At 40.1% G+C, this 14917-nt stretch overlaps 1 protein-coding gene across 2 annotated transcripts; it reads left to right on the top strand.

The window, feature by feature from the left end:
- Nucleotides 1–501: 501 nt before the first annotated feature.
- ttc33 (tetratricopeptide repeat domain 33) lies at nt 502–14053 on the top strand. Of its 2 annotated transcripts, none has more exons than XM_062413421.1 (5): nt 502–584; nt 1026–1265; nt 6631–6712; nt 10145–10276; nt 12986–14053. In XM_062413421.1, the coding sequence occupies exons 2-5, from the start codon at nt 1027–1029 to the stop codon at nt 13358–13360; spliced, it is 828 nt and encodes a 275-aa protein (XP_062269405.1). In that variant the 5' UTR covers nt 502–584; nt 1026; the 3' UTR covers nt 13361–14053. The 2 variants fall into 2 exon arrangements, with proteins under 2 accessions (XP_062269405.1, XP_062269404.1); XM_062413420.1 differs by having other exon boundaries at nt 516–584; nt 983–1265.
- Nucleotides 14054–14917: the final 864 nt, after the last annotated feature.

Below are 14917 nucleotides of genomic sequence, written 5' to 3'. Positions count from 1 at the left end.
ATGTATCTTAATCTTAATGTTAAACATGAAAGGGTTAGAAATATACAGTCCTCTGTGTTTTTTTAGTTAATTACATCATTGTGGGGCAAAACTGGTGTATATCTGTGTTAAATTATATTAATGTGATGGAAGGATGGATGGATATCCAAGAAAAGATAAATAAATACTGATATTTAGGTGATTGAACTAAACTCTGAACTTCAAAAAGGGGTCGTACTCCTTTAAGAGATCGTGTAAACATCACAGTTTCCGGGTTACGTTGCATTCACGTGCTGTCAGCAAAATGGTAAGACAACCACCTGCTATTCCAACTTGGGAGGGCCCACTAAATAAAATACAAGCTACAAACAACCAGTGTACTTGTCGTTTGTATGAAACGAGCCACAGGTTGTTGCAACGACTCGAGAACTTTTCATCTTGAGGGAGATATCTTTGTTGTCAAAGGGGGGGAAATTCCTCCCCGACCCGGTTGCCCAAAATTACGATTTAAGCGTTTGTCCTGAACGCGGCGTGAAAGGTCAACAAATATGGCTAACTGTTAGCTTCCGTTAGCCTGTTTGAGTCTTGTTCAGCTGCAGGAATCTGTGCGTATACCGTCCCCTGCTGTCTTTAAATAGTTATATGACAAACTGTAATGTAACAATTAAGTCAAGGACATTTTATGTGCAAAAAGACAGTGCAGTGTTAAAATAATATGTATGTGTTAGCTAGCTAAATGACCACTACTAGCTAGGTAGTATTGATGTGATTGAGTTTGTTTATGTTTACTAATTGTCTTAAAGTTGTAGTTGTTGGATCATTATCAATATGTCATGTACTTAAAAAATATATTTACACAATTTAACAGACGTGCTAAAACGTTCCCGTCCACTCCACTGGTAACATGAAAATCTGATAAAAACGATGCTGGCATTAAGCTAGTTTTCTGTTTAAAAAATAATAGTATCACCACGACACTCTTCATTATATATTGTTATTTTAGGAGGAAGAATTGACAGCATGTGACCCCACACTCATCCCCACAGGATGGCTTCATTCGGCTGGAAGAGGAAAGTCGGTGAGAAGGTGTCAAAGGCTGTGGTGCAACAGTTTGTGGCCGAGGCGGAGAAGGCTGAGAATAACAGACCAGGTCATGATGAAGAGGAGGACGAGGAAGTGGACTGGCTCCAAGCCATCAAACGACGGCGGGAGATCCTGCTGGAGGACTGTTCTGCAAAGAGCAAGAGGCTGAAGGATGAGGGAGCACTGCTGGCTGAGGAGGGCAGGTGAGGGATGGTGATCTGACAATCAATACATCACACAGACTTTATTTACACAGCACTTTTCATACAAACACAGTGTCAGTGTTTCACTTTTTTTCACTATATGTTGTTAACTTTTAAATCTCTTAATGGACTGGCACCGCCTAACCTAGCTGAACTACTTCATGTTCACACTCCAGCTAGAGAGTTGAGGTCGGCTGCTCCTAGATCTGCCTAAAACTATATGTCCAGAGGCGATCAAGCCTTTGCAACAGCTGACCACTCCATATTACATCTGCCCCCCTCTCACTTCAAATCATTGTTAAAGACACATCTCTTCTCTTTGGCCTTCTTTTCCAGTTGAGAACGTTATTATCCCAGCAGTTTTCATTTTATTATCCTAAGTATTATTATATAATGGGTACTGCTGTTTTCTTACTATACCTTTTACTTTGTCAACCAAATTTGTTTTAAATATGCTAAATAAATAAAGTACATCACAACACCTGCTCAGTACACACACTCAAACAAGCACACCTTCAAAGCAAGGGCTTATTAGAGCATCAACAATTAATAATCCTTCAGGAAAAACCAGAACTGTCAGTGTCAATACTGTGTGCACATCATGCCAACGGCAGCTTTAAAAATAAATGTATACAGTCATAACATCTTCACTTACAGGGTAAGTTATGTAGCTTTGTTGTTAAATTGCTTGCAGATAAACAGAACAAATTATTGTTGTGTCAGTAATGGACAGAGAGACAATTTATTCTTAATTATTAGAAAACTTCAAAGCGTAATTTTACATCTCAGGCATTAGATATTTGCTCAGCTGTCACTTAAACAAAAACGCCTAGTGCTTCATAAATAAGCTTTACAAGCTGGACTGCTTCCATACTCAATTTCAGTTTTATAGCTAGCAGGATTACAACTTTGATCTTATTTTATTGTGTGATTCTGAGGGTTTTAATATCTGGTGTGTTGCTGGATGGGATAGCCGAGTCAGGATCTGAAATATCTTTCCAAAGATGAATATATCTACACAGAAGTAATAAGGAGCTCAACTGCGCCAATAAGGAGAAGAGCTGTTATAAGTTCTCCTAAGGAGGGCGCCATTGTACAGAGCACAACTAACAGCATACTTCTGACATGCTCGTGAAAATAAACACTCAAGAATTCCTATATTTCAACGACACAGTCGACTTAGAGCAATCCAACCTTGAGGTTTTCCCTCCATTTCTCTCTAGTTGATTTAATTTCTCTGAAAGTCTGTAATCACATGGCCTTGTATAGATTTCCATTTCAAAAGCCAAAAAGCTTTTATCCTTCTCAGGATGAGATCAGTTAATAAAAAACAAAAAAAACACATTTTATACTTTGGTCATGGGAGAAGCTGCTCTTCAGGCTTGTCAATCTGTATTTACCATAACATTAACAACACATGGAACAATTTAATAAAAGCTTTTCAAACAGAAACTTTTGAAAGGACATATTTTAATTGAAGTGAGCCTTACTCCTACAGTCTATTCTAGCACTTAAAGTAAACGCTTGGAGAGTTTATGTTATCCTGGTTAATGGTCACCAAAACTCAGATTTTATCTGATATTTTTCTGCTTTTTGAATTAAAGCGCATGTGGCATGCTTGCTCATGCGTGACGTTTGTATATTGTTATAGGCACCATTGTTAGAAAACAGAACAGACATCCGTCAGGAGAGTATGTTACCTGATATTTCCTCCATGAAAATTGACCCTTTCAGCCAAACAACAATCACTTTGTGTAAACCCCTTAGTCCAGAAGATGTAAAGCCATTGGCCTCAGTTACTGCCTGTAATTGTGTTTGTGAGGAGAAAGTGAATCTTGCAGGGGGAAATGATGTCTTGCTGCTCCATAATGGCTGTTCAGAGGGTTGAGATGGTGTCTGGCAGGGGATGTCAGCCAGGAGGGGTTTTTTCTCCTCTAACCACATTGACCTCTGATGTCAGTGTGTCATTATCAACGTTAAATGTTTCTGAGGTAACTGAAGAGCTCATGTAGAACCTGTTTGTAAACTAGGTTCGCCTGAGTCAAAATGTTTGCAGATGCGTTCTGTGTGACCAATATGGTTTTCTGGGAATTAATCAGGGTCACAAGTTTTGCCGGTTACAGTTTCCTGAACTCCCTCATTAAATAATGTCTTACCATCGTTGGACAATGTTTAACAGGATGTGGCTGTTTGAATTTATAGCCTTACTTTCAGAGCCCAACTGATTTCTTAGCCTTTATGAGTCTTTCTAAGACATAATGCCATAACACACTTTAATTCATCAACTGTTTTAAAGAAATGCAAATCAGACATATCCATTGTCTGTCTGTGTAGTTTTAAATAAGGGAAACCAAAAACAAAATGCATTATTAAATGTGGACTGAATCTTCACTTGTAATATATAACTATAGTTAATAAAGTTACTTGTTGGCTGCTTTTGAAATGAGAGTTGAAAACTGAAAGAGCCTTTAGACTTGTGCACAGTTGCAGTAAAGCCTCACAAAGACTGTGGGAAGGTCTAACAGGCGTTTGTAGGAAGCGCAAAAGAGGATTGACAGTTCAACCAGACGTCAGCATGAGCGCTTTTATGAAAAGCAAAAAAAACATGATAATAATCTTGCAATTATTATCATCCTATTTAATAAAAAAAAAAAAAAAAAGAGGTGAAAAATAGGTTATACACTTGTTGAGTTGCGCTTCACTTAATATCTTGAATGGCCAGTTTTGGGAGGTGTGGGAGGTTTTGTTAGGCAACACGTCACATCATCCACATACTGCACATATTTTACTGATTTGTCCGGCTTCCAGCTGCCATGCTGAGTCTGGTTTTTTTTTTGGACAAAAATGAAGCTTGCAAGATGAAATCTAGCATTAATAGTGCATTTCAAATGTTCAGCATTTTAAGATTCGTGGTTTAGATTAGCTTTTTCACTGTATTGGTTTAATGTTGTTACACTTAGTTTGTGAAACCATGTGTTTGGCATGTTTCCTTCTTTTGGACAGCACTGTGTGACGTGGTGATAATGTCCCAATATTACTTTTTTAAAGACAGAAATGTCTCTCAGATATCCCAGTTAGTTTCTTATTTATTTACTCTGTCTTCAAACTCAACACATTCTTCGCTAACATCTTGCAAATATATTGAATGGTATTCTTTTATTGAAACGTCCTTGATTTGTCTCCTCCAGTCTCTCTCCTGGCTGCTGACTTATGTACAGGGTTGTTTTAACTGTAGTGGGGCCATTTTTATCTTCAAGGCTCCATGTGGTGTATTTCTTATTACCTAATTTCCTCATATTATTTGGCAGCATCATTTACCTCATCTGTTCTTAAGATGTCCTCACCACGGTTCCATTTCCCCACTCTCTGATTGTTAAATAGCAGAACTATATGTTATGTCTTTTTCTCACGCTTGATCCGGGTGCTCATCATCTATCATCTGAATTTTGTAACTAGTCTCTGCTTATGCAGTCGTTGTCTGATTTTAATTACTTTTGATTTTTTACGTAGCTCCTCCTCCTCCACCAGGCTATAAAAGATGTAGGATTTCACCTCATAATCTTTTCTGAATCTTTGTCTTGATCAGGACCTAGTGACTCTTGAGTTAATATTGACTTGAGGAGGAGGGGCTGTTGGAGAGTGCATGAACAGTCTCACGAGTCTATTCACTGTTTTAAACGGGGGAGGATCTATTTGTGAGAAACATAAAGAATGTTAAAACCAGGTAAACGAATCGATTCGGAGCGGATTAGCGGACATTCGTTGGTGACGTCTGCTTGGAGTGAGGATGCAGTGACGCTTAAGACACGACAGATTGATGATGTTAACTTCAGTTTACCTGCGTGGGCTTATTTAACCTGTAGTGGCCTGTGTTGCCAATCTACCACTCAGCTGGAGAGGTGTTGTTGAGTACATTTGCAACTTAACTCTTTCTTCTCTTTGTAACAAGCCAGTAGATAACATTTTTTTTTTGGTGGGGGGGGATCATTTTTTATTTTAGTCAATGGATGACCAGGGAAAGAAATGTAGCATGGCACCAAGTTGCATTGATATGACTTGTGTATGAAAAATAAACAAAAAAGGTTAGCTGATGCGGTCGTGTGGACCTTTACCTCACTACAACTGAATTTTAATCTTTTCACTAATTACTTCCCATATTATTGTTAATGATTGATACATAATTGTGGGGTCAGGGGTTTAAAACATTTTTGCGACGAAACAGGTTTGAGAACAACTCGTCCGGATAAAGCTACAGATCAGTGGTTTCACTTAATCATTACAGAAACCTATGTCTGTATAGTTCAAGGCTCATATACAACAATTAATTCCAAAATCAAAAATGTAACTTCTACCCATTGTAAAACAGTCAAATTCAGAAATTAACATATTCTTGTTGCCATGCTGTCCCATAGGTATGCCAGCAGTTAAACCCTTGTGCTTTATTATAAATGACAAATTCCGTAATCTTCATTCTTCTCTGTGTCACACAGTGGGTTGGACCTGCCTTCACTCTTACCATCCCAAGTTATTCATTTATAAAACTACAGTTGAAGGTTCCAAACTACCTCACGTCTTTTCTCCCAGTTAAATCTAATATCAACAGAATTTGATCCAGCGGCCACTTTGCCTCAGATACCCCTGTTCGCACGCACGTTGGCGGAGATATACTTTCGGCTACAATTCACCATCTTAATGAAATGAACTGTAACATGTCCTCAAACTAACTGTTTTTTCTTAATTCCTTGTTTCTTAGTTGCTTGCGTTGTGTTTTTGTTCTGTCTTTGTTTTGTTGATTGTGTTGTTGCGATTTGACTTGCGTTACCAGGTCTCTCTCGGAAAACTAGATTTTAATTACAGTGAGACTGTCCGACTAAATAAAGAGTAAATAAGAATAAAACAACATATGACTCAGATATGTTACATAAAAGTCTAGTAGCCTCTGCTTTGGAGAAGTTGTATGTAAGAACGGAAAAACCTCATCAGGACGGCTTTCCAGTCGTAGGAGAGATGTCTCTTTAATAAGCAACAACAAATAAACACGGAAAACATCTTCATGTTATACACTGAGCAAACACGTTGGGCCATGTAGGCTTACATCAAATCTCAGGGTGGAGACAATATAAGTGGGTGCCCTGCTTCCCTGTGTAGGGTGTTGATTGCTCCGGGTAACTTAATCTGTAGCCAACAAACAATTATGTACTAAATATAATTCATGTGTCTAGCTTTTTAGAAGTGCATTTCATTTCATCTCTTTTCCAGTGTATCTGGAGCGGCCAGATACATTTTTTGTTTAATCAGACCCTCAGTCTTCTGAGGCGGATTTGAATTATTTTTTTTTTTTTTTAACCCTGTGTATTTTCTTCAGGCACTGGGAGGCCATTAAGAAGTGGGACGAGGCCATTCAGCTGACCCCAGACAACCCACTACTGTATGAGATGAAGTCTCAGGTATAATATACATCTATATTTTATTGTTTACTAAAGCTTTCACACCAGTTGTATCATTTCTACTATTCTTGTGGTTTTAAGCTAGGGTTGGTAATTCTTGAGAAACTACCAAGCAGACTCCAAAAAGGGATACATCCCACAATCACCCATCAGCCCTCTGGTCAAACCTACGCACTTAAAACTTCTGGGTATCGTCTATACTTCGGCTGTGTATGTCTCTCTGTCTGAAGGGTGCACGCAGTTTGTTTACTGACATGTACACCAGCCAATGGTGTTGTGTTTATTACAGTCGTGTGAGGGCCATCTGCTTTTTATTCTCTTAATTTATTTTATGACAACTCTTGATGGCTATCGGGACGTGAAGAGGATTTCAACAGGTACAATAAAGACTGTTTCAGAAACAAATCACCAACCCTACCTTTGGCGGATAGGTCAATATTTTAGTTTGGCTGTTTTAATGGTGTATTTTTATGGTCATGAAAAAGATACTGTGTGATAGCCCCACTTAAGCACTTTCATCTGTTTTTCATTATTCTTCTTTTGGAAGAAATAGCCAAACTAGGCGTCATGTTTTACTCAACATTAAACCCCAAACACCCTAATATAAATTGTACTGTAATTTATGACAAGTTAAAATCTTCAAATATTTGTTCTTATTTCACAATACTTGCCTGAAAATGTACAATGAATCGATTATTGAAAAAATAGCTCTAGGTCAACAAATCGTTTCAACTTTAAATAAAAAAGTGATGTCAGTGTTTGTATAATATCCTCAGATTCCGAAGGGTTAAAGAAATACCTAAAAATGTAAACCTATACTTTACGCGGTCAGTCTTTAGGTAATGTGGTTCAAATGGACTATGACCTCATGGCTGATATAACACTGTGTGTTTTGGTGCAATGCAAGTGTGTCTAAAACCTGATGCAGTCCAACAGCTGCCTCCAGAGTTCGGGGAAGTTGCTTTACATCTGGCCGGAGAATTACTGTATATCTGAATGGGGGGGTTGTGTTCAGGATATACCAAGAATATAACAGCCCACAGTTCTGTGTATATATCACTACTGTGTGTATGTGAATATTTATCAGACATCATGGCCACATATATAGTCCCTCTTTCATGTTGGTATGCTTTTAAGTCAGATAAGTGGTATCAGCATCGAGAGGACACAGCGGAACGTCTGCAGCATGTTTCCAACAGATTTAATGTTCTAGAGATTTAGCTCAATATTCTTTTTCTTTTCTCTTGTTCCTTTCACTGCGAGTTGATGGATTCCGTTTGTCTCATTGGTCTTCGGCTGCCACTTCTCCTTGTCTTCTAACATGCAGTAGACATGTTTGAGAAAACAGTCCCTTTATATCTGTGGGAAGAGCGGAGAAGCCAGAGAAGTTACTGAGAAGAACAGAGCTCGCTCCATTACTTCTTTATCCGTTTACTACAACTAACACAATAACATAGCTGCTTGTAGCCATCAGCATTTACATCACATGATGAGTATTGAATGCCTAATATAATAGTATCCAGTGTAGGATATTTGAGAAGGAAATCATTAGAGGACCAGGCCTGGAGAACACCACCACAAATGTTTTTTATTTTTTTTTAGCTCAATGCCTAAGTTGAAATATGACATACACACGGACATCTGTTTTTACTATGTTTCAGCTCTGACTACAACACATCTAAGCTATTAGCGTCCATTATCAGTCTTGATGTTATTCTCAATCATTAGGCCGAAAATAGGCTTGACCTCATCGTTTTCCCATCACTTCCCCCGATGACGAGGGTGGTCACGCTGACGCTGGCCGTTCACTTCCCCCTCATCACTTTCCCACCAATATAAGTCAATCAGCTTTTGTCCGTCTGTTTGTCAGTCCAGCAGACTGGAGCGAGCTCTGGAGGAAATCGGCCCCTATTTGTGAAACTGTCACCACATCCGTCTGCCTATGTGAAAGATGTCAACATGAAGGAGCTCTCCCTGAGAGTGAGAAGGGATTCTGTTGGTCATTCAAATGTTGCGGATTTATTCAAAAGGTCTTGAGGTCAAATCAGTCCTGGAGGTTAAACTTATCTGGGCTTTACTGATAATTGTTATCTCCCTTCATGTATATTATCTTTCATGTATATCAATAGCTTTCAATCTTATGGGGTTTTGCTTTTGAGTGTTGAGGCAGAGACCTTTGCTCTAATAGATGCTAATTACTGGACATGCAGTGGTATTTACAAAACGATAAAGCTTCCAACAGGATTCCAGACCCGGTCTGGGTGCAGCGTACCCCTGTGAACTTAATTTGCTCAGACTGTGCTTTAAATCTTTAGAATCTTGATTTCTTGTCTAAGTGTTTTGGGGGTTGGCACTGTTCACATTCCCTTTATTTATGTGGTTTCTTTGGTCCAAAGTGTCCAGGTTTCTCTGATTATAAATGTAATAGACTTTCCCTCCAGCAGAGAGCTTCTCCAGCAAAGTGTAATACCTTTACAAAAACTTGAACCTAACACATTTATAATCTTCTGGCTGCATTACAGAGTTTTAAATGTGAGCATAGATCAGTGAACAAGTCAATAACAGAGTCATCTTGGGATCATGACTTTGCAATGACTCAGTCAGCCTGCAGGGATGCAACCAAACCATTTACATTATAGATTAAACAAGTAATAATTTCTGAGTCAACAATTTGTCTTTGTACAATTCAGGATTAATATCAAATGTCTTGTTTCAACTAACACTCATTTCCATATTTGTTGTTCTTCCAAATATTTTCTCAACTAATCACTTTGTGTATAGAAAGTTATTGTACAGAAAAGTTAATTTATGGATACCTTGTTTTGGATTAAACAATGTATCAATCATTCAATGTCAAAAGAGGTATTAAATTGGCCTTGTTTTTAAAGAAATATATTATTATAATATATTTAAAATGACCTGCTCCGGTTTTATTTAGTACTTTTTACCATTTATAATGCATCCTGGATTATTTAATATCCGGTTCGAGAGCTGTAGTTCTTGGTCGTAGGCTTTTGTACATACCTTCTGTCAGTTAGCTGCACTGTACACTCGTATGTAGATGGTTGGGTGTATGTTTGTTTTTTGCTTTGGCAAATATAAATGTCTTTGTATTCATCCTTTAAAGGGAGGTCTAAGGTCAGTTGCAGACTGATACTGTAGGTTTTTACTTCCTCTTTTTTTATAACCTTCTGTTGAGCAACTCTAACGGACCCATTCTTCCAATGAACAATGATTCAGTATTTACACAGCCGTTATGTGGAGGTTTCAACATTAGGACTCCTGTCGAAGAATAGTAGTTATAATGTAATTGTGTTCTTTATTTTGCAAGGACAGTTTTAACAAAGCCGATCACATTGTTGCTTTGGTAACGTTGCTCCATGCCCACCACAGCTCACCATAGAGTCTGTATCCATGTTTGTGTCTCCACAGGTACTGACCACTCTGCAGGAAGTATTCCCAGCAGTGAAGGCTGCAGAGATGGCCGTCAAGTTCCGCCCACTGTGGTGGGAGGGCTGGCAGACCCTGGGCCGTGCCCAGCTCAACCTGGGTGAGGTGGACCTGGTGAGTAATGCTCACCGAACATATTGATCCTCAGAAATCGGGTTCAAATCATGTCCCCATCTGTATGGAGGGCTGAGGCTGTTTTCACTGTAGTAAAGTACAATGTTAGGCTGTAGTCAAAAAGGCGCCACTTTGCTTAAGCTAACACATCAAAAGCTAGGCTGGCACATATCGGCTGTACCAACATTCACCCTGTCATGTTGCTAATGATTGATGGGGTCTTGCTCAATCCGTCATTTATGTCCTTCAATGGAATGTTCACATTCAGGTGTTTGATTCTGCAATGAACCACCTGTTTTTGTAGCTGTCTATAAATCAGTTGTGTCTTTGTTTTTGAGGAGCCGTTAAGATATGTCAGTCTGTACACTTCCATGCAATCTCCCTGCCTGTGAGATGAAGTGCCTGTTCTAAAGCACACCCAGGTGCCTGGGGCTGGGACGATTGCTTAAATTGCCCCAGAACATGCCGGGACGTGTGGGTTTTGTACGAAACACTTTGGATCCCAGTTCCACTGCACATTCGGAGCCAAGCGAGCAAGACTGAACTGAGGAAAGCTTTCATCTCATGGCACCGGGTGTCGCTGCTACATGTCCTGGAGCAATAGACCTGTCCTACAGCACCAAGGACAATAGGAAGTGTTGAAAGTTACTTAAGCCTAAAACTAACCCAAATATAGACACACCTCCTTGTGTAATGAAGCCATTGAGAAGAAAGGGGGGGGGGGGGCACATCTATTTTTAGCCAGGCTTGTTCAGTCCAGTTTCAGAGTTGTGTGTGCATCAACATGTTTTAGTAGCGCCTGTTATCGCAATTGTGATTCCTCATGTTCTCTTTTTAAGTGTCTTCTTTTAAAAATTACACTCCTGTCAGCTCGTTCGGAGAAACTGGAAAATACCCAAAGTGGTAGCTTCTGATTTGTTTTTTTTGTCACCTCTTTTTTCTGTGAGAACAATATTTGATACTGACATTGACAGCTGTGTTCCCATCTAGCTTCTTCTCATTAACGTTACAACATTTTTCTTCCCTGAAGCTAGTTATCAGGCCGCAGCGGCACTTCGTCCTTTGAAGGATCACGTACTTTCGAAAATAAACCCTCGATAACACGCGGGTCTGTTCAAGATATAACTTGATGGTGTTGCTTTGGGAACAGACACTTTCATTTGTCAAAGTTCCATAACGTTTCATGTGTCAAAGACCTTTTTTTTGTTCCTATTTCTAAAGAAGGTAAATAGAATAGAAAATAGAACATAATGTTAATTGTAAGAGGATATTTTGGCTGTGTAGTGACATGTCCCTGTTTAGAGCCAAGACAGAAAAGGTTGTTGATGCCATTGTGGAGTTTGGTGGCTCGGTCACGCCTCCTAGCCATGATTTTAACCACACGTTTGCCACAGAGCTTTGTTCGAGAGCTGTCACTGGACTGGATTTGCAGAACAGGTGTGGCTCATTGTGTCACTGAGGAAAAGTGCAACTGAAAAGCGGACCTCTTATCAGGAAGATATATCTCCTCATTTGTAGCTCTTAACTTATTTTCACCATTTCACCCTTGAGGTATATAATGTAAATAACATTATACCAGCTTTAAAAGTTGTTGCTCTCTTTACCCTAGAATTGGCCTTTTATATTTAAATACTTTATATTTACATCGGGAGCGGGTCCTCTCTACGGAGGCCGCCCTGTTTTGGCTACCACAGGTTGTCTTTCCTGTTTGGAAGGGGAGGGTGCGGTGAGGGGCGTTCAGCTGCAACATGCAACTTCACCACTTGATTTCACACTTCACACTGAACCCTTAAGGTTTTTCCGAAGAGATTACATGTTCTGACCCAATCTTGCCAAACAAAACAAGGAAGAAAAGAAAAAAAAGTTCATCCAGGCCTGTTAAAAATCTCGTTAAAATCAAAGGATCAGTTCAGAATCTAAGTGTCATAAATACAAGAAAGGGCCAGGGACACACTGTCGTTAAAGTATTAGATCAAACCTGGACAGGTTATTAGACAATATCGACGAGTAAAGCAGGTCATTTACTCACTTCATCCTGAGTTAATGATTAATCACTTTGGGCTCTGACGTACTGACAATAGAATTATACAATTTGAACCCACTCTAATGACGATGGAGCCAAGTTTACTCTATTGGCTTCAATGACCATTTTACACAAACCGCACGTAACAAATCTATTTTTCAGCTCGTCGGTTTTTGAAACTGCTCGACTGGTTTCAGACACCTGTCAGAACTGGTCCATGAGCTCGTCAGAACTGGTGCAAGAGTGAATTCCTCTCCAGAGAATCGCCACAGCGTAAGGTTGATATCAGGTCCCGTAAATACTGGGAAACCATTTTTATTTCTGTTCAATGAGATAATCATCAATTTCAATTTGATTTCAAAGTGCAAAGTCAGCGTAGAAATATTGACGACTCGCGATAAATCCGCCTCCAAAACTGCACGAGGAAGATTATGGCCTCGCTGGTTGACACCGCGATGAGACAAGCCACCTGCTTATTCAGCTGCACCAATGCCGGTGGCTTTACGGTTCAATCTGTGAGAATTACGATGAACCCGCAAACGGGCCTGAAGGAGCTCTCACTATTCAATTTGTGGGAGACAATAAACTTCTCTTTGCTGACAGATTAACCGCTCCCGTTTTTCACCCCCTCCCCCATCTCGTCTCATGTTTGAATCCCTTTGCTGATTGTGGCACTGTCCCTGCAGGCGGTGAGGTCTTTCCAGGTTGCGATCCACCTGTGCCCCTCGGAGAGCACCTTGTGGCAAGAAGACCTGGCGTGGGCCTGGAGATTGCAGAAGCAAAATTGCGCGACCGAGGAGAAGATGCGGCGAGAGGAGGAGACCAAAAATCAGATCCTCAATGCCCCCGAGCTCCAGCAGGACTATGATTTTGAGTCCGATGAGGTGGTGGCCGCCTGCGTGGCCGTTGCCGAGCGGCAGACGCGCTACGAGGAGATGAAGAAGACCGCAGTGGTGGTGGACTCTGAGGGGAATGTTAAAAATGTAGTCACTGGAGAAGGGGCGTCAGAGGACGAGGCCACGCCGTCGAACGAACAGTTTGTCAAAGCAAGAGGACTTTAATCTGATCCGGTGGGAATCCAGTGTGCTGGTTCAAGTTTTTTCATTTTATTTTTATTTTAGCACTGAATTGGATTATTCCTTAAACTGCTGTGGGTGTGTGAGGCTGTAACACAAAAAAGGCAACATGAGAACTCACAAATTCTGGTGAGAGGGTGATGCAATAATTAATTGACAACTGCGCTCTCCTGTTTTACATTTTCCACGTTGTTTGGGTTCAATATGCATGTCAAGTGTTGACATGCCTACACAAAGATTAAAGATATTTTTAGCATCCATCCATCACTTAACAACAGGCCATGACTCACAAAGATGCATCTTGACACAGACTTGAACATCTGTTTCTTCTCAATTTATTATAAAATAAACAGTGTTTCTCCCGAGTAGCACAATAGCTGCTAATGTTCCCTGTTGTTGATTTAGAATCTACTTTACGATGCAGAAAATATCGGATGTCTCTGTTGCTTTTTCAGAAAATAAAAGCAGGATTTCAAAGAGCGCTTGGTTGAAATTGGCAGCCTTCTCATTTGACTGTTGAAAATAGAAAATTCCAAAAATCTCTGGATGATGGCCTCTTTCAAACAAGCTGCATCTAGTGTGCATCAAGTGTGTGTAACTGTTTGTGAAACAGGGTGTGGCATCCAGAACATGCTCAACAAATTGTCAGCGAGTGAATAAATAATCAAACGTGTCATATTTGGCCTTTTTTCATGCGTCTTTCTTTGAGTCGATATTGTTAATATAGAAGGTTTTTTGAAGGTTTTCCGAAGTTGAACCCCACACAACCACAACTGTATGTAAGGGATGGGTAGTCGTGTAAACGCAAACTGTTTCTTGGCGCCGGAGGTAAAAGTCGGAGGATCAGAGAAGACAATCTGTGTCTGCAGAAGATTTCATGACAGTACATCCAATATCCTCCCTGGAACCGTGTAGATGGCAAACCAGACTTTCCCAATGGCAGCATTCAAGGGAAAAGGAAAGTCACTGCGACATTCCTTGTCGCACATCAGAGGAAATCCAAGTACCAAATGCAGCGCTTGAAGCCAAAAACAAATACATGCATGATATAAAGTAGATGCATGTGTTATGCACGTTGCACAACTATGCAATTAACAGCCAAATTCAACTGAAGGCGTAGTTGTTGTGTCTTTGGAACGACGAGAACTGGATGTCCTAGTAACTCAGCTGGGGAGATCACACTGCAGCGTCCTGGGTTTGAGTCCTTTGCTGCATCATCAGCTCGCCCCCTTATGTCACTGTTGGTTTCAATCAAAGGGTCATTATAAGTCCCAAGATGACACAGGTCCAAAAAACTGGAACTGGATATTTCTCGTTAGTTTTGAGCAAGGGTTGGTAATCCTGGAAAAGTTAGCAAGAGCAAGCTACACTTTGAAAGCATTGCAGTCGATACACCCAAAGACCAACAACAATCCCTCCTTTAACACCACCGCAGATCAGCACTGGTTTGGTTTGCTTTCAGCTGAGTCTTCTTGTGGCATTTGGGCAGGCGACTCAGAAAGGTAATCGTTATCAAGTAAATTGGACTCGACTGACAAAAAA

The sequence above is a fragment of the Platichthys flesus genome, chromosome 19, assembly GCF_949316205.1.
Source record: "Platichthys flesus chromosome 19, fPlaFle2.1, whole genome shotgun sequence".
Classification (NCBI taxonomy): Eukaryota; Metazoa; Chordata; class Actinopteri; order Pleuronectiformes; family Pleuronectidae; genus Platichthys; species Platichthys flesus.
Note: the sequence above shows the minus strand (reverse complement) of the source record. Positions and strands in the feature narration are given on the sequence as shown.

What these genes read in the sequence shown, in the direction of transcription:
- ttc33 (XM_062413421.1), top strand. Translation starts at nt 1,027, where the DNA reads ATGGCTTCATTCGGCTGGAAGAGGAAAGTCGGTGAGAAGGTGTCAAAG. An exon ending in CTGCTGGCTGAGGAGGGCAG is followed by an intron (nt 1,266 to 6,630) that starts GTGAGGGATGGT and finishes TATTTTCTTCAG; the next exon opens with GCACTGGGAGGCCATTAAGA. An exon ending in TGTATGAGATGAAGTCTCAG is followed by an intron (nt 6,713 to 10,144) that starts GTATAATATACA and finishes GTGTCTCCACAG; the next exon opens with GTACTGACCACTCTGCAGGA.